At 43.6% G+C, this 18,031-nt stretch overlaps 1 protein-coding gene across 5 annotated transcripts; it reads left to right on the forward strand.

The window, feature by feature from the left end:
* Window positions 1-2,258: 2,258 nt before the first annotated feature.
* Window positions 2,259-18,031, forward strand: KCNJ1 (potassium inwardly rectifying channel subfamily J member 1). Of its 5 annotated transcripts, none has more exons than XM_057425989.1 (4): window positions 2,259-2,433; window positions 4,189-4,259; window positions 4,690-4,764; window positions 15,823-18,031. In XM_057425989.1, exon 4 carries the CDS (start codon window positions 15,842-15,844, stop codon window positions 16,955-16,957), a length of 1,116 nt encoding a protein of 371 aa, XP_057281972.1. In that variant the 5' UTR covers window positions 2,259-2,433; window positions 4,189-4,259; window positions 4,690-4,764; window positions 15,823-15,841; the 3' UTR covers window positions 16,958-18,031. The 5 variants fall into 5 exon arrangements, with proteins under 5 accessions (XP_057281972.1, XP_057281973.1, XP_057281971.1 ...); XM_057425990.1 differs by lacking the exon at window positions 4,690-4,764 and adding an exon at window positions 3,050-3,141 and having other exon boundaries at window positions 2,260-2,433; XM_057425988.1 differs by lacking the exon at window positions 4,690-4,764 and having other exon boundaries at window positions 2,260-2,433; window positions 4,151-4,259.

Genomic DNA, 18,031 nt, shown 5'->3' on the forward strand with positions numbered 1-18,031 from the left:
CAGCCAGACTGAATATTCAGCCTCCCGTTGCTGCTGTACTCATTGTTTCACTACTACCTGGAACATGCTTCATGTTTTATTCACACAAAATGAGACCTAACGGGAAGGACAGCATCATCTCCCCCAGGACTCAGTGTGGAACTGCAATGCATTTCGAATCCTTCCCCACAGTAAGCACAAAGTAAGTACTGGGAGGCAGCCAGCCTGGTTACACTGAGGTTAATGAATAAACAACTGCCTGCAGTACCCAGTTCCCTACTGTACCTAAAATATATATCTTAGGGAGCCCCCCCCCATCTATAGATAATCATTCCAAAAGATAAAGGCATTAAATTTGTCTTTGAAAAAATAGATTATCAACATTTATACAGAAAACTGCTATTAAGGAAACAAAAAGAAAAGGCTTTTCAATGAGGACTTGCTTTCTACAGACAAATGACTTTCTTGTTGAAAACAGAACACTGAAAACCAGAAAAGATTGCCAACCCAGCAATAGCCATTCTGAAAACGCTACCTCAGTCACATCTCCTCTTCCTCATTGCTTCTTTATGGAGATGCTCTCCAAGCATACATTTCCAGGCAAAGGGGGGATGTTGTGAATGAGGAGAACTGGTGGCATACCAAGATCACTTCTAAAAACAGGGTTTAATTGCTTGGTTATGGATGCAGTTTTAGTTTCTTTACCTAGGGTAACATTGCCAATCAGTTTAACAAACATGATAGCCTACGCTTCTGAGAGTGTCTTGCGTGGTTTGAAACATCCCATGTGACAAACAACGAAGAGAAGTTGCTTTGCTGGGGGAATCTCTGGCATTTAAGGGGTCTCTGAGCACCTAGGAGTCATTTGTCACTTGTGAAAATCTAGGTCATTTACTCCCCTCCTCCTGCTCCGCTTTCTCATGCTAAATATAGAAAGAATTTTCTGGCTTGAGACTGAATAAATTTGTTAATTACACTCTTACCTCGAAACCTGCAATTGAAATGCACTCGGGGAGGTTCTGAAAGCTGTGGAAAGCTATTCTTTTTCCTAATGTTCTTCTGACGTGTCTTAGAGGAAAAAGGAAGAAAGCTCATTTGCTTTTCATTTCTCAGTTTTGAGGGTAATATTTAACAGAAGTAAATCCCTTTAAGGGCTCAACTGTGCCCTTTGAAGCTAGTGGGGAAAAATCCCATTGAGTTTCATTGCAGGAGAAGTGTTTCTTCAGAAAAAAATCATGTCAACCAATCTGCAGTGCACTGTGTGATGCAAGAAAATGAATCGGTGCCATTAGAAAGTGCCAAGAGGTGGAGAGGACAGAGTTCCTGCAGGTATGAGGCACAGGATATAAATAACCAGGTTATTTCAGAGTGTATCATATCAAATAGCACCTGGCAAAAGTATCCCAAGCAAATCCATCATCAGTTCCTGGTGCTATAAAAGCTTGTATGTGTTTGTATCACTAAAGGTACCTGTCTTCAGAATGTTGAGAGGTGTAACAGATGGATTAACATGCTCTAGAGAGGAAAAGTGCTGCTTGAATATTATCAAATTTATTATTAATGACAGAGCTATTAAAACAATTGGATGGCTCCTGACAGAGCTTAATTCCTTATATCTGCAACATAAAAATCCTGTTCCCAGCTTCCTTGGACACCTAATTTTTCTGTGCCTATAGGTAAGATTCCAGGCTTACATCAGTCAATCCCTTAACACCAGGTGCAAAGGCACCCTGCCAAGGGTTTGGGTAATAGAAGGGATGCACATTTCTCTAAGCTCCAAGACAACAGCAACGCAGAGCAAGTAACAGCAACTTTACAGCTATGAGTTAACTCCTGCAGTCAGTCCTCTGCAAATAGTTCAGAGGGACCTTGAGTTCCAGCTCAAATCTGGGAAGGAAAAATCAAAGCAGGAATTTGGGCAAGGGCACACATACCAATATAGCACATACCAAATGAATCCCAAGACCAAAGGGTTCTGCAGAATACGGGAGGTATCAACAGGCATCCAAAACCACACTGCCCATGAAAAGAAAAGAACCAAAAGTAGTCAAGGCACCTCTGCTGTGCTTGTACTGGTGGGATGGGACAAGAGACTGATGTTGGTGACACCAATGTCAGCCTCTTTGGGTAATACTGCATTACTTTCCCTTACTCTGGCAGCTCAACACTTCCACTGTGGCGTTTATCCATCCAGCAGCCATTCCTCTGCCTTTCACATACAATATATAAACTGAGCCACAACGTTAATGAGCCATTGCATATAGATGAGCTGGCAACCAGTCCGAGCTGACACAGCCACACATAAAAGCCAAAGAGGGCCCTGGGCTCTCTTCCATTGATACAGAAGCTGTTGGACCACACAGTTGTGGAAATTGGATTGTGTAGGGGACACGAAGCCAGGCAGCTTTCCCCCTGCCTCCCTTCTGCAGTCAACTTTACTGCTTAAGACACAAGGTAAGAGGCTTAGTGCTGTACTGTTTTCTTAATATCTGATTGAAAAAACCCTGGTGTTTCCAGACACATTGTCCCTTCTGTTTTCTTCCACTAAATTGCCACCTAATGACTACAGCAAGGGACCTAAAGAGTCCCTTCTTGTGGAACAGGATGTTTGGATTCTAGTCTGCTTACTCACTGACTTACCTTCCTTTGGGCAACCCTCTTGATAGTTCCCTTCTCCAGTTTCTGCTCCCATAAAACAGGCTACCGAGGCTTAAGAAAACATTGCCAAAGAAAATCTGTGCTCCTGCTGTAGTCACCTCAGATAGAGAAGGCAGAAGGTGGCGGTTCAGGCATTACTCTCCTCTGGGAATGCCAAGCAGTACTCCTGACAGCAACACAGGGCTGGAAGAACCTCGAAGGCTATGCAAACAAACTAGGGTGGGATAAGCTGACACACGTTTACAGCGTATTAGCTGTTGTGTACTAACTGCCAGGACTGTTGTTTTAACCCTGTATTAGGACCAGTCAGCCCATCTTCAGCTTAGAGTTGCTTAAGGGCTACACATGTATGCAGTTCACAAGTAGAAGCTCATGGTTTTCACAGCTGTAGCTTAAGTTCAATGTGTTTCAGGCTCCCAGCCATGAGTGTAGAAGTTCCCTGCATTCAGATACACTAAGATGTTCAGCAACTACAGTGCCTAGTTTCTCAAGCTAGCTGTTAAAATAAGGAACCAACCTTAAATTATACTCCATTTTGGGCATGAAAATGCATAGTGCACTTTTCACTTCTTTCATCTCAGTCAATTACTTCTCTCAACCCATACAAACAGCAGCAGGGAAAAAGAAAGACCTGCATATGTGTTAGCAATGAATTTAAAAATCAGGGCACACCACTGAAGGGTTGACTTGTCAGAAAATGGTAATTAAAAGTGTTCCAGCTGACAGTGCTGCTTTAATGAATTATTAGTAATGCTCTCGGAGAGCATTTGATGACAGACACCATAAGAGTTCTTACTTAAACCTATTTTCTGCATGAGGCAACTTCTCTGTACAAGAGAGGGAAAATGTCTATTATAGAATCAAATTATGAAAATAACAATGGTTTGAATGATCAGAATCTTACAGGTACCTCTTCTGTACCGATTGCTCCTATTACCTGTACCACAGCCTTTTTTCCATGGGTGCTTAGCTAGTAACTGCCTCTGCTTCCTTAAATTCTGTTATAGCATCCTAATAAGGTCTAGTGCAAAAGAGTTTTGGTCATCAGCTTCTCTTAACAGTATTATACTGTTTATATTATACTATAGCGACTGACAGCTCAGTTTAAACACCGATACATCAATGCCCAGCTACACCTAGTCATGCATCTAGTTAGACATAGCTTGCTGTTGTGTGTACCAGAACAGTTTGGGCTCCTGGGCAAAGACAGGGCAGCACAAAGGTTTAGGCTAGAGTTAGGTGAGCAGAGGGCATGAGCCTCTTGAGCTGTGCTCTCAGGTCAAAAGTGGACACCGTGAAGCTGAGGGGAGCATGTGAGGACTTGGAAATACAGCCCTACTTAGTGGGAGCCATGTGTGGAGCGGGGAAGGATGAGGGCAAAGGGCACTAAGTCTTAAGCATGGATTTGTATTTGGGTGTGAAGGAGACGGGCAGTTGAGAGGTGGCAAGAGAGACGGTGGAGAGAGGCTCTCATGCCTCGTTGCTTTGCACTGAGTTTCTTGCCGGTTTCTAGCTCCATCCAGACCCGTGGTTTGTCCTTCCCTGTTTCAGGAGCAATGTAACAGCAGCTCTGGGAATTCACATTTCCAGCCAGAAGTTCTGTGGACCCATCCCTATAGCTGGTAAGCAGCAGTATGATGGGGGGACTGGGTGGCTCTTGAACAGGGGTGGTCATAGTGGAAGCGCTTCCAGCCATGGAGTTCAAAGCACCCTGCACCTGAAAGCTACTCTTGTGTTTCAACTGTTACCAGCAGCTCACCTTAACACTCAATAACTAAGATGCATCCTTAAGTATCTGGGCTACAGTAGGATGAGGGGAGTTTGACATGGGAATGTATAGTTACTTTCCAAGCTGTAGCTATGCCAGTTGTCTGTTACCTCAGCAGCATAACACACCGCAGGACATACTAGCACTATATACCCTGAGGCTCCATTTCTTGTCTATGAAATAGGACTATAGTTCACCCTGCATGCTGGAGAAAGGAGCTTTCTAGTTAAGATTCAGAGGGGTTTGTTAGCCCACCCGAGTATCTTCACAAGTCTTTTCTACAGAATAGGTCACTCGAACCACATTCAGGCTGTGAGTGGCTGATGAGTTTGCACACTCCGTACTGAGCGCTCACAGAGGTAAGCTGGTTTTATTCCTCTCTTGATTTCACAGCACAGGGGTTTGACATGTGAACATGCTTTCTCTGCAGTACTCCATGCTAAATGCAAAGTAATTTAAGTCAGCTCATAGTTTAATGAGCCCTCTCAACTCTCTTTTGTGCTGTAGAGAGAAACATGCACAGGGTAACTGTGGAACAATAACAAACAGCCCTAGAATTTCTGTCACAAAGAGAAAAGCAAGCAGTTATACAAGTGACACTCCCATAGGATGCAGCTACCCGTGACCCAAATGGCCACCCTCTCTGTGAATGTCTCCCAATGCATCAAGAGATGAAACAGGGAAGATGAATTCCTTTCACCTAGAATTTGGAGGTTATGTCTAATCTTGTCACCCAGGCTGCTCACACAACCTGGTGGCAGGCAGGTGAGATGAAGGACAGCTCCTCCAGTCCTCTCTACACTAACCCTTGTGTGTCTCAAATGAGCTGCCTGGGCTTTTCTAATATTGAGGCATAGAGCAAGGTGAGAATAAATCCTTCACCAGGCTTATACCACTTTACCAAGAGTCTGGAAATCTCAAACAACATCACAAAGTCTGCTACATAATTGGGTTCTATATGAACTAGAGCAACCAATGCAAGACTTTAAAAAGCTTATCAATATCTGAGCTAAGAGCCTCACTTTTGCAAGTAATTTAGTCCCAGGTTCAAATAAGGCACTTAAGCAGAGACTTAGCTCAAAATTGAAGTCTTGGGTCCTATAGCTCTTTGTGTAGCTCTAGAAACTGGTAAGTTTGAGGGGAGTAATTGGATGGAAGTAATTCAACTTGAAATGCCAGTTTCTTACAACTGAGAAGAACTCTGAGGCACCTGAGCTACTAATGTGGGCACTTCAGTAAGTTCCCTTAGATTGATGGAGTGAATCAGCACCATAGAAAATTCCAACGTGACTTAAGCTCCTAAATGAATGGAAAAGGTATAAGATGCCTGTGCACCAGAAAGGAGACAGCAGGCTATTTGTAAAGGGTATCTAAGAGTTCAACATTCCCTTTGCTTTTCTGTCTGGTTTTGTCTGGAACATAGGGACCTCCTGCAGGAAACACATTAAATGCTGAACAATATGAGGCAGAAAGAGCCACTGAGCACTTGGTGATAGTGTGATTTAAATACAAAGACTTGCACAGTGTGGGAACTCATAATAAATCTCAAATTAAGACTTTGATTTGCAAAAGTATCTGCAAATCAGCTTAATATTTGTCCATCTCAGAGCCGTACTATGCATTCCCCCGCTTCACCCCTTGCTGAGAATATTAAAATATTATGCACACAGAAGCTTTTCTTGGATAATAAACAAGTTTCTGCCAAGATAGCAATCAGGCATCTCTCATGTATAGCCTCCTAAAAACCTTAGCTCTGTTCTAACTATAGCAAGCTGATGCTGTGTTGCCAGTCCACAGCAACACATTCAAAAGGTCTCAAAGCCTTTTGAAATCATTGCTTTTATCCCCACAACACCATTTTCCACTTCCACCTTACAAATAGATGGGGAAGCAGACACAAAGAGAGAACATTTGTCCCACAGTACACAAAAAAACAGTGAAAAGCCAGGAACTAAGCTCAGATATTTGGACCCTGGGGAATGCTTTATTCCTTGACCGTCCTGGAACCAGAAGCCTTCTTATTAGGGCAGATTAGTTTGTTTATGGACCGAGATACAGTACACTCACTACGTTTACTCTTTGCTGCAAAATAGCAAGGAATAGAATGTGCTGAACACTGGTCTCTGACCTCAGTAATAAGTTGATTTAATTGGGTTTGATTTTTCAAATGTAACATCTCAAGTCAGCCAGCAACTCTGGAATTAGCATCTCACATCTTAACACAAGAGAGATTTTAAAGCAGCATAAGGAGATGAAGTCCATGCCCAATGAATTTCAAATTACACCAAGGATGAACTCAGCCATATGCATGTCAAACTAAAACTATGCAGGCTCTGAGTGCAGCAAGCAGCAAAGTTATTAATGGCTTACATTTGCTATTAAGAATGCAAAGTAGCTATTTTACACCCAGTTTGTTCATACATCTCTTCACATCAATGACTCATGTGATGGGTCAATAATTCACTCAATGCATACTGAAAGCCAAGAATATCTTGCAAGTCAATTACACTTAGGGAAATAATTAGAAACACAAAAGTAACTGAAGGATTGGAATAGAAAAAGCTCTGCTGCTGAAACACTGCAGCCCCCAGGGAAAGCAGACTGCTCCTGTCTTTAGATTTGCAGCTGGCGCTCCCCTACATGCCCCTTAGCAGAAAGCAGGAAATTAGCCTTAAAAGGGGCAATTCTAGTATTTCAGGGAATACTCAGGTTCTCAGGTAGCTAAAAGCCATTTGCTTCCTGCAGGAGATGTGAAAGTAGGACGCTAAGCAAATACTGCCTACTCAGATTTGATCCTTAAGATTTGCTCCTGAAATATGTTTATCTTTCATGGCATTCAGTTACAATGAATCACAGGAACATTTTAACCCATCTACTAGGCACAAGCAGACCCTGATTCGCCTGCACAGCATTTGCTTCATCACAGCACTGAATGCCTTTAATACCTCTGAAGAAACCTCTGAAGTCAGGCTTTTTCACAACCCATGTCTTTGGAACACAAACTGACCTTAAAAGCCACAGCAGGAGCTGCAGGCTATGCTATACATGCCTCCAAAAGGCTGTTACCCACAGCAGGATGCAGCAGCCAAGAGAGACTGTAAGGGGACAAGATGTATCTAGACAGCTTGGTTGAACATCATAGAAATCCAGCTTCAGGAACCAGAGACAGGACAAAACCTGCCAATCCAAGTTTGCAGTGCTGCCAGCACTTGTGAAACAGAGCAGAGCAGTATATGATGACAAGAAATCTTCCAAACTACTGGTGCCTGATGCTCTTATTGTTGAGCTTCAACTGATTAAAGATGCAGCAAGTGCCAGTCTACCTGGCAGCTGTGACATGACGGACTTGAAGGCCCAGTGAGCAGGGTAGGGAACACAGAAGATCAACAGGTAGCAGATGATGTGCTTAAATAGAAGCTCAGAACATCAGATGGGCAAATACACAGAGGACCTCCTGTGAGCCTGTATTACCCAAAAGGGTACAAGAAAACACACATCTGTTCAGGAATGCAATGAATCGTTTCCCTTTCTATCAATTCTATGGTTCCATCGTTGGTTTCTTTGCTTTTTAGATGTACAGTAAGAATTATGAGGTTACATTCTCCCTCCCAGATGCTCTCATTCCCTGTGTTACTAGCTATGATCCACCTTTGATTATGGCCATCAGGGTGGTTCTTTCTACTTCTAAGGTAAAAAGCAAGTTCAAGACAAGTAAGTCCCAAATGCCTATTAATGGAGAGAAATCTGGAATGATATTCCTTTCAAACACATCTGCTGGAAAACTGAATGACAGACAGGACAAAGAGGAACCTAACACACGCTCACAAAGCAGATGGGCTCTTAATGTTCCTAAGATGATCTTCAGTACAACTTGATGGCAAACCAATGCCAAATCAATGCAAATAACAGAACCAGTGAACAGACAGACAAGTAGCAAAAGAAGTGACAGTAGAAAAGTGCTCTATAAACTGTACATGCTGGGTTCGCTTCTGAGTGTGGTAGTTACTAGAGGAAGGGGGATGAGAAGCGCCAAGACACATCACAGAACTGGCACTGTCACATCACATGCCTTTAATCTCTGGCAACTAAGACATGGAAAACTTCTTTACCCACAGCTCAGTGATCTAAACTACCTAAGGAGAGCACTACACACATACACACACTTTCATCTTGAGAGAAAACCTCCCTCGCTTTGTTCTTTGTTTACCATAAGAAAGCAATAGGATCAAGTCTGAAAGAACTGTCTTCAGGGTGGAAAAAATAGCAGTAATGTGTATTTATAGCATATATATTCCTCTCACAATCCTACTGTCTGAGAAACACTCAGGGCTGGTTCCATTTGGTAACTCAGGCTCCCAATGGGAGCCTGGCAAAGCAGGGATTTGAATGTGGCGTATCAGGATCACCATGCCAGTCCCACCCACATTGCTATGGGTTGGCTTATTGGCAACAAACCAGCACAGCATAGTGGGTTTTGCCAGTTTAGAAATCAAAGTCACCTTGATAGCCATAAAAGACTGTGATACTGAAATTACAGCCTAATTAAAGATAAGGACTGCAATAGGACGGTGTTCTTAGCATTACATGAAAATATTCCTAAGCTTCTGACTAAGATAACCACACTGCTTACCCCGGTGCTATAAGCAGATGAAACACTGCAGCAGAGTAATGAGACCATAGCATGCAATTCATACCCTGAGTTCCAGGCACCTTTCTGGAGCACTGACAGGCTATGTACAGTCTGTATCATAAAAACACAATAGCAAAAACTCTTCCTACCGCAGTAACATCCAGGCTCAGCGCTCATTTCCCTTTTCCTCACCTTCCTCAGGCTCACACTGAGGGAGCATTACAGACCTGACAAACAGGACATCAAAGCCTGTCTCTGAGGTGGGCTGAGCACAGCAGGGCTAGCAAGGCTGTTGTGGTTTTTTCTGAGTATTGTTCTCCTGTGTCTGTGCCCTGGAGCTGTGAAGTACTGCAGGAAGACTTCTATTACAGCAACATTTGCTCTCTTGCTTTTGTTCCTTTAGTACTGTGCAGAGTACAGAAAGAGCAGTGTCATGCTTTTCTTGTGCACTGAGTAAGCAAGAACCTTTTTCCAACCACACTGAAGCTGTTGCAGCAGCGCTAAGTGTTTTCTGTCAGCAAGCTCCCCCACACCCAGGGCTGGGTCCTTTTCGGGAAGGTACAGAGGTGACCTTTAAGCACCATCAGTTTGAGTTTACCAGCACTTTGGAAAGAAAAAGCATATATGAGCAAACACTTTTACATGACAACGTGATGCCAATGAGATACCTGGAGTTCAGATGCTGAAGCAGGGTCAGAACCGTCAGAGCTCGCAGGTTTTGACTTTGGTCATGGCCTCTGATGCCTGTGTCAGCTGCCTCTCAGCCTCCAGGGCTTCTGCAGGAAGCCCTTTTGCCACCCCGCACTGGTGACTGAGACCCGACATTGCCAACCTGTAGAAACAAACTGTGGGTTAATGATTCAACCCCTTAACTGCAGCAAGGAACAGCAAAGTGAGAGAACATGCCGAATTGGTTCACATGACTCTGCCCATTTTCCCCAATGACTTTTACTGAGGCTGTTCATGCGGCATCACCTCCCCAGCCCACATCTCACTGCACCACTGTTCTTTGGTGACAGCTTCTGCTTTCAGTCATGCAGGTAGAACTTGGCACAGGCTGCTTTCCCACACGTTATTTAGAGTGCAATGCCTTTTTGTGGCAACAGAGAGGAAAAGTAACTAGACAAAACCTGCCTTTAGAAAGTTGGTGGAGAGTTAAATCCCTGATCTTTCTTCCTTTTGCAACCCCATCACATACAATTCCACTGCAATGAGAGGCCAAAGTAAAAAAAACAAAACCCAAAGATATCATTTACTTGAGAAATTTCTCCCAGAAAACCACTTCTTGCTAAAAACTTAATATTTCCAGGGGCGACCCAATTGTCTGAAAATAGAAACAGCTCTGTTGAGAAAGCCTGTAAAGACAGCTTAGCTCCCAGTTCTCTGCTCTCCAGAGGCAAGATCCCCAGCATGACTGCATCTCTCATCATCTGCTTGCATGAGAATTGTCTGTCACTGTACAGAGTGCTATGGGAGCCATAGAATTAGTCTGGCACTGCAAAAACATCAAATAGTGATGCCTTCTTTTATACCATACCTGTCATTTACTCCTCAGTCAGCTGAAGCCTTTAGACAATCTCCCCCAGTAAATGCAGCCATGGATTCATTTTGTGCAGCACCAATGCAATGTTACTCATTGTTAACAATGACAGTACTGCCTTCACTGCTGTAAATCCTTCATTTATACACCTGAAGTAAGTTTGTTAACCTTTGAAGACCTCAAACACTCCGAAGCTTTCAGAAAACATGACTTGCTTGAGTGTTCACTGCTGCAGTGCCTCTTCTTTCATTTATTCATTTGCCTGTGTTCTCATGAATGAATTAGTTCAAGCCAACATGGCGAGGGGAAACTGCAGCCTGTCTTTCCAAATACCACATGCATGCTTTGTGAGAACCTTCCTGGATGTTTGGTATTGGAAGCAGGACTCCAAGGTGCACCCAAGTAATGCTAGAGCTGCTCAGCAGCAGAATACATCCAGCAGCAAGCTCTACAAAGCACACTGAGAAGATACAGTTTTAAAGCAGAGGGTCAGAACCCCTCTGCTAAAGGGTGGCAAGGTATGAACAGCACTGTGAAGTGATCCATTGAGTCTATACATCCCATGCATGTCAGAGCATCCCTTAAACAGTCAGGGCATGGGGGAATCAAGGGAGGGGATAGCACATCTTTGCCATATCACTGCTGGGGTGGGCTGGGACAATCCTGGGTCACTCGGGTTAAAAGACAGCAGGATGAAACCTCCCCCCTATCTAAAGAGGAAGGTTGGGTACTTAAGAGGACTTCTTCAGTAGGTACTCGCAGAAAGCTGGCTGGATCATACCTGTGCGCTTACAGTAAGCCGAGATGAAAGACATCTGCTCTAAAGAGACTCCATATTCACAGTGGAAGTGATGTCCTAATGCACAACACGCAGGCAGGCACCACCTCACCTTTCCTCCTGAAAATGGCCATGGGAAAAGGCATCTGCCACTAATTCTGCAGAGCAGGAGAGATGGCAAGGCCAGGGTTAAGATCCTTTGGTGCATCCACTCGAAATTCCATTTGGAGCTTAGGCTGGCAAATCGTAGTCAGTTGGGCTGGAGCTGACAAGGCTCCCAGATTAACATGTTGAGCTGGATCACAGGATCCTATTCCCCACATGGAACTGGCATTTCAACCGCATTCAGCGCTCAGATCTGCTACCAGGAATAAATAATGACAACACTGCCAAGTCCAAGAAGAAAGCTTGCTTGCATCAGCTTGCCAGGACCTGTCCCTTTGCTGATGTGTCCATCAAGAATAAAGTGGGCACGGAGGATGGGGTAAATCAGATTCTCTTTAGACGTGCCCCTAGGGCTGACTGGCTGCTTTAGGCAAGCTTATATTTTTGCTCTACTTAGAACTGGTTCAAGAGAGGGCTTTGACAGTCCTTGATTCTGATATAAGCAGCAAGACAGGGAGATAGGATGCTACACCTGTCATCCCATCGCAAGCCATTGCAGCTAGTAAAGGACAAAGGAGCTGTACTCTCCAAAGGGCTCAGTAGTAAAGCACCCAGCAGATAATACACCATGAGACCAAGCGTTACTGTTTGCTTTTCTAATAAAAAAGGGGTTTATAAGATATTAAGAGTTGGATCTTTCACATTCTTTGTTCAGAGAAAGTTCAACAGAAAGAAAAACACAGAAAGATCATCAGAGTTCTGAAAAGACCTGAACAGGACTGAAAAAAAATAAAAAATAATCCTTTAGCTCTGTATCCCCCTTTCTTCTCCCTAAGCTTCTTAGAACTTCCTCTGAATCCTGAACAAAGATGGATTTCTAACAAAAGCTGGGTTCAGTGGGCTGCTTTTCATTTCTGCTGTCTCAGTTCTGCCAACTTTGTTCCTCCATCCATTGCTGCAAGGGAAGAAATGTGTGTGAAGCCATGGATATGAGAACTTCAGAGAAATAGCAGGAGAACTTTGTTCTGGGCAGGCTCCTGCCAGACATTAAATACCTTCCCTTTCCTTCAGTCACTGATCTCCTTAAGTGCTGCACGTGGCTGAGATTAAAGCTATTTCCCTGGATTAACGTGCTCTGCACACAGCGCTGCACAAAGGGTTTAGCCAAAGAACAATTAAAGAACCATAGAACCATTTAGGTTGGAAAGGACCTTTAAGACTGAGTCCAGCCATTCAAGAGCCTGGTCATTTCTCCCCAGTGTTTCAACCCAAAACAACTGAAAGCAAGTAAAAGCAAAGAGAATCACTCAGTTACATCTCTGAGCTAGTAGAGGAACTCCAGCTGCTACATAGCCATCAGGAACAGTTGTGACTGTCATTACCTACTTGCAGGAACACAGAGAAAGGAACTGGTAGAAATGCATCTCCAACGAGTGACTTTATAGGCATCTATCAAATATACTGGTAGGTCAGTTCGGAAAGATCAGGAGTTTGAGAACAGCAATCTAAGAAGCTTCTGCTTACTCCGGTGATCACTGTGAGTTACAAGGCTGCAACAGGGAAACAGAAACTCCTTGTTTTCCAAGCTAACCTTGACATGTCACCTTTACTCATTGAGTAGCTTTATTGGCAAATGCCCCATTCATTTAAGAATGAGTAGTACAGCTTTATAAACATACAATGCCTGCAGACAGCAGCAGCTTGAACTCCTGCAACACAGAATTTCACATGCAAGACAGACATAAATACCATGCTTATTTGGGCCCAAAAGGAAACATACCCTGGTAAATATTAGCTAAGATGTAGCTGGGTTATCTTCACCGATTTAAACTGAAAGGACTTTAAGCGCTGTATTATACAACTCGCTTTATATAATCTCTGGGCAGTCTCTGATCTACTCGTAGCATGCTTAGACAGAAGAGAATTTTCCTCCTGCTGAAGCACATCAGCACACTTCAGTTGTGTGTGGGAGCAAGAAAGATTGGTTGAAGGGAGAATTCCTTTGTCATCCTGCTTGAAGTAGGGTGTAATTCTTCTGCTTCTTTGATCTATTTGGGGGTAGCTTAAGCCAGGCTTGTAAAACAGCCTCTGAAGTGTGCAGTTAAGATTTAAGGAGGCAGGAAAAGAAGGGTAAAAGTTGGAGCTCTGTTTCCCAGGTTCCAGTCTGATAACCATGCTGACCAGCATGCTCTCTTCTGTCATTATCATCTTTGAATTGTACCTCCCAATCCTTGGTATGCCCATGCAGGGTTTGATGGACAGGGTGAGGCATCCCAGCATTTCAGACAGGATTCTGGTCGTGACTGTGTTCATGTTGTTGCAGGAAAGGACAAAATGCCTGTGACAGCTGCGGAGCCATATGGCTTTGCACAACAGGACTGGTAGAAGCTAAATAGTGGAAAACTTCCCTGCGTAGTGTGTTGCATGAGATTATTTAACTGGTGCTCAAACTATGCATTAACATGAACATATTAAAAGCACGTCAGGAAAATAAAACTTGAGGATTGTTTAGAGAGTGACCTCTTTGCCCCCTTCCTGGGATACGCGCTTAAAGTTTAACCTTTGCCAGCTACAGTCACGGCCAGTAAATGCAACGGCAAAAGCTTAGAACAGTGAACAGCTACATTACAACAAGAGTGACCTTCGTTTTTTTTTCATCCTCATTTTAATGAGCAGAGAACTGTGATTTCAGGCCAAGTACAGAAAAGCAGCAACTGTATGAGACAAAGTCATTCTCAAGGCTGCTGCCACAAACAAGGACATCAAATAAAGAATTTACTTCTGGCTTTGCCAAATGTAATTAATTTGTACTTAGACTTCATCACTGATAATTTAATACACCCCCTTTGCTACCGACTGCCATAGCTAAAGGTATTCTCTGGCTGCTGTTAATGATGTCTAATGGAAGGATTTCTAGTTTAGTTGGCTACAATATCAGGCAGCTTCTCTGAATTAATTTATATGCCTACAGAGTAAAATAACTTTGCCAAGCAGCAGCTCTCATCCCCATGGGAGCTTTACGAAGGGCAGCGGACCCTCAGAGAGTGCAAATGCCTCCTTTACTGTCAGTCAGGTGTCAGCTGTACAACTGGCACAGGCAGCTATCTAACACTGAAGTGGCTCAAGTTAAATGAGACACATTTCACACTACATAACTCACACCAGTATGTCTAATCCACTACATGCCTGTGGGTTATCCCCATTCTGGAGATATAAAGTTAGGGCTTAAGGGAGCTAAGCTACTCTCGCCACAGATATTCCAGCACATTACTACCCCTGAAATCAAGTAAAATTAGGGCAGCGCATTTGACAACTGTTTGAGCCTGAGCACTTTGCTTCTAGCCAAAAAGGAAGCCTGGATGGGACAGTGATATGATGCAGGGTTTTAGGTAAGAGCTGTAGCTTGACTGCAAACATCATTCCTAAGAGCTGTTTCCCAATAAAAGGCTGTGTCACGGTCTATTGGGAAGGGCAAATGCATCTGTAAAGTGACAGTAGCAAACGATCACAAAGCCTCCAGCACCTCCTATCTGAGATGCACTCAAGTCCAGGTCCTTCTAAAGAAAAGATCATCCATAGCAGATGCAGGTCCCCAAAACAACCAGGTCTCTGCATGTCTGAAGACACTCTACCCTTAGACACAGTAAACTCAGAATATCCTATGTGTGAGACTGCAGTGAGACTACTTTCCATTCAAGTTGTTCATGTCAGTTCTTTTTAAGCAGAAATCTGGTGTCCAAATTGAATCCTAGATGAACATATCAGGCAACCTCTAACCTGCCAGTGGATCAGCCTCTCCCGAGGCCTGCACGTCTGAGTCACTAAGACTGGGAATTTTCCCAGGGGAGGTTGATCCGAATTGGAGTCTGAACACATCTGTAGTATTTTCTCCATCACTGCCTCTTATTCCCTGGGTCTCTCGTTAACATGGCCAAGCATAAAGGACAAAATGACACAGAGCTACCCTTTCCTTTAAGGATGGATTTCTGAATCTCATCCTTTAGTCTTCACATCATCTTCTAAAAGGCAGCAAGACCACAAAAACCAGCCACCTGTTTTCCAATGTATGTCCATGACAGTTACCTGCTTCTCTGTGCCTCTCCTCCTACTCACCTAAGCAGAGGACAATATTAACAGTTGGCTGAGCAAGGGAAAACGATAACTTTTTGCTGGAATGCTCCTTAGGCAAGAAACTGGTATTTTCCTCATCTACTTACTGGAACTTTTTCCCACCAGCTGAGGGAAAACATGCAAATGCTTTTTCCTAAACAAGTGTCTTGGGATATCATCAGTCTTTGCTTCTTGCCTGCAGGTATAAATGAAACCTGCATTACCCATAACCTTTATTGTTTCTTACTCTCCAGAACACTACCAACAGAGGGAATGTTCAGCTACCTCCGGAAACGCTTTGCCAGCCACATCAGAGAACGGAGCCGGCGAAGAGCAAGGCTTGTTTCTAAAGATGGAAGGTGTAACATAGAGTTTGGCAATGTAGAACAGTCAAGGTTTGTCTTTTTGATTGATATATGGACAACTATCCTGGATCTCAGATGGAGATACAAAATGACTATCTTCATTTCAGCATTCTTAGGCAGCTGGTTTCTGTTTGGTCTCCTCTGGTATGTCGTGGCATACATACACAAAGACCTGCCAGAATTCAACCCTGCCATAAATCACACCCCCTGTGTTGACAATATCAACGGCCTCACTTCAGCTTTCCTGTTCTCCTTGGAGACCCAGGTAACCATTGGTTATGGCTTCAGATGTGTCACAGAGCAGTGTGCCACTGCCATTTTCCTGCTCATCTTCCAGTCCATCCTGGGGGTGATCATCAATTCTTTTATGTGTGGTGCCATCCTGGCCAAGATATCGAGGTCTAAAAACCGGGCTAAGACCATCACCTTCAGCAAGAATGCTGTCATCAGCAAACGTGGTGGGAAGCTCTGCCTCCTTATTCGGGTGGCAAACCTCAGGAAGAGCTTGCTGATTGGCAGTCACATCTATGGAAAGCTTCTCAAGACCACCATCACCCCAGAAGGAGAAACAATCATTTTGGACCAGGTCAACATAGAATTTGTAGTTGACGCTGGCAACGAAAATCTCTTCTTCATTTCCCCATTAACTATTTATCATATCATAGATAAAAACAGCCCATTCTTCCATATGGCAGCAGAAACCATTCTACAGCAAGATTTTGAATTGGTGGTGTTTTTAGATGGCACTGTTGAAGCCACGAGCGCTACCTGTCAAGTGAGGACATCCTACATCCCAGAGGAGGTGCTCTGGGGTTACCGCTTTGCTCCCATTGTGTCCAAGACCAAAGAAGGGAAATACAGAGTAGACTTCCAGAATTTCAGCAAGACAGTGGCTGTGGAGACTCCCCACTGTGCCTTCTGTCTCTACAATGAGAAAGAAGCTAAAGCCAAAGAGAAGAAAGGTTATGACAATCCTGGGTTTGTCTTGTCAGAAGTTAGTGAAACAAGTGACACTAAAATGTAGTTCCAGATACTCATGGGACAGTATCTTCGCTCATAATGAATTCAGTCTTGAGGGGATTAATAACTTAGGAAACCAGAAAAGAATACAGACTTGGTTTTACTCTAAAACAGCATTGATCTTCTCAAAAGCTTCAAATCAAAGAGTAACAGAATACCAGTGATCACCAGAACACTATGTATTCCATAGAATTTCTATTTTTATACCAATGGGACATTTTATGAAGCTGCTATGTTGGAATGCCTAACTCACTTAAGTTCCCAGAGGCAGGCAAGTCTGTTAAAAAGCCTGAAAAGATGGAGAGAAACTTTAGGACATGTTAAAGACATAGCTGTTGGAATAGGAACATGGAAAGGGGAGACAGAAGGCAAAGCTATAGCAACCTATGAGACTTAGGAGCCAAAACCTCAGCAGATGTATATTTCTGGTTGCCAAAGTACTCTATGAAAGCAGACTCTCTGGCTGTGGAATATTTGAGCACTTTTGAACACTTTGAAACAATCCCTTCTTTTTTTGAAGGCTGGTACATCTACCAAAATGGGGCATTATAGGATGGTACATGCTGGGGAAGCTAGGAAAGATGAAGCTTGGGCTATTCTGCTGCATCTAAAACTCTAAACTATGACTTCTCTCCTGTGAAAGCCCTAGATTCCTTCAGGGAAAAATAGCCAAATGGAAACTGAAAGTGAAAAACAAGGAGAAGCAGAGACCTGCTATGGGAGACGAGGAATTTTGCAGTTTATTCCTGTGTCACTTCAGATACTCTTCCTTCACTTCCCCAGGAGCTGGATAACTGTGAAATTGGGAAACATCTGTAGCCAGAAAGAAGGGGAGGTGAAGAACATGCTGCTTCGTATCTGGCAGGGAAGCAATTCAATGAGAGAGGAAATTCCCAGCTCTAGATGTGTCCACACTGCAAATACAGATTATCTTTTCCTTTGAAGCACAAAGGTCCTGTAAAAACAAAAACGCAGCAATGGAGCCTCCCACCAATGGTGCCTTCACATTTAGTTCCAAACCATCCATCTCACCACAGCAAGATGTGCATCCCTACAGGAAACAAGTCCTGCTCAGTAG

Source organism: Pezoporus wallicus, unplaced genomic scaffold (genome assembly GCF_028554395.1).
Source record: "Pezoporus wallicus isolate ANWC-B61680 ecotype Strahan unplaced genomic scaffold, APGP_CSIRO_Pwel_v1 contig_8797, whole genome shotgun sequence".
Classification (NCBI taxonomy): Eukaryota; Metazoa; Chordata; class Aves; order Psittaciformes; family Psittacidae; genus Pezoporus; species Pezoporus wallicus.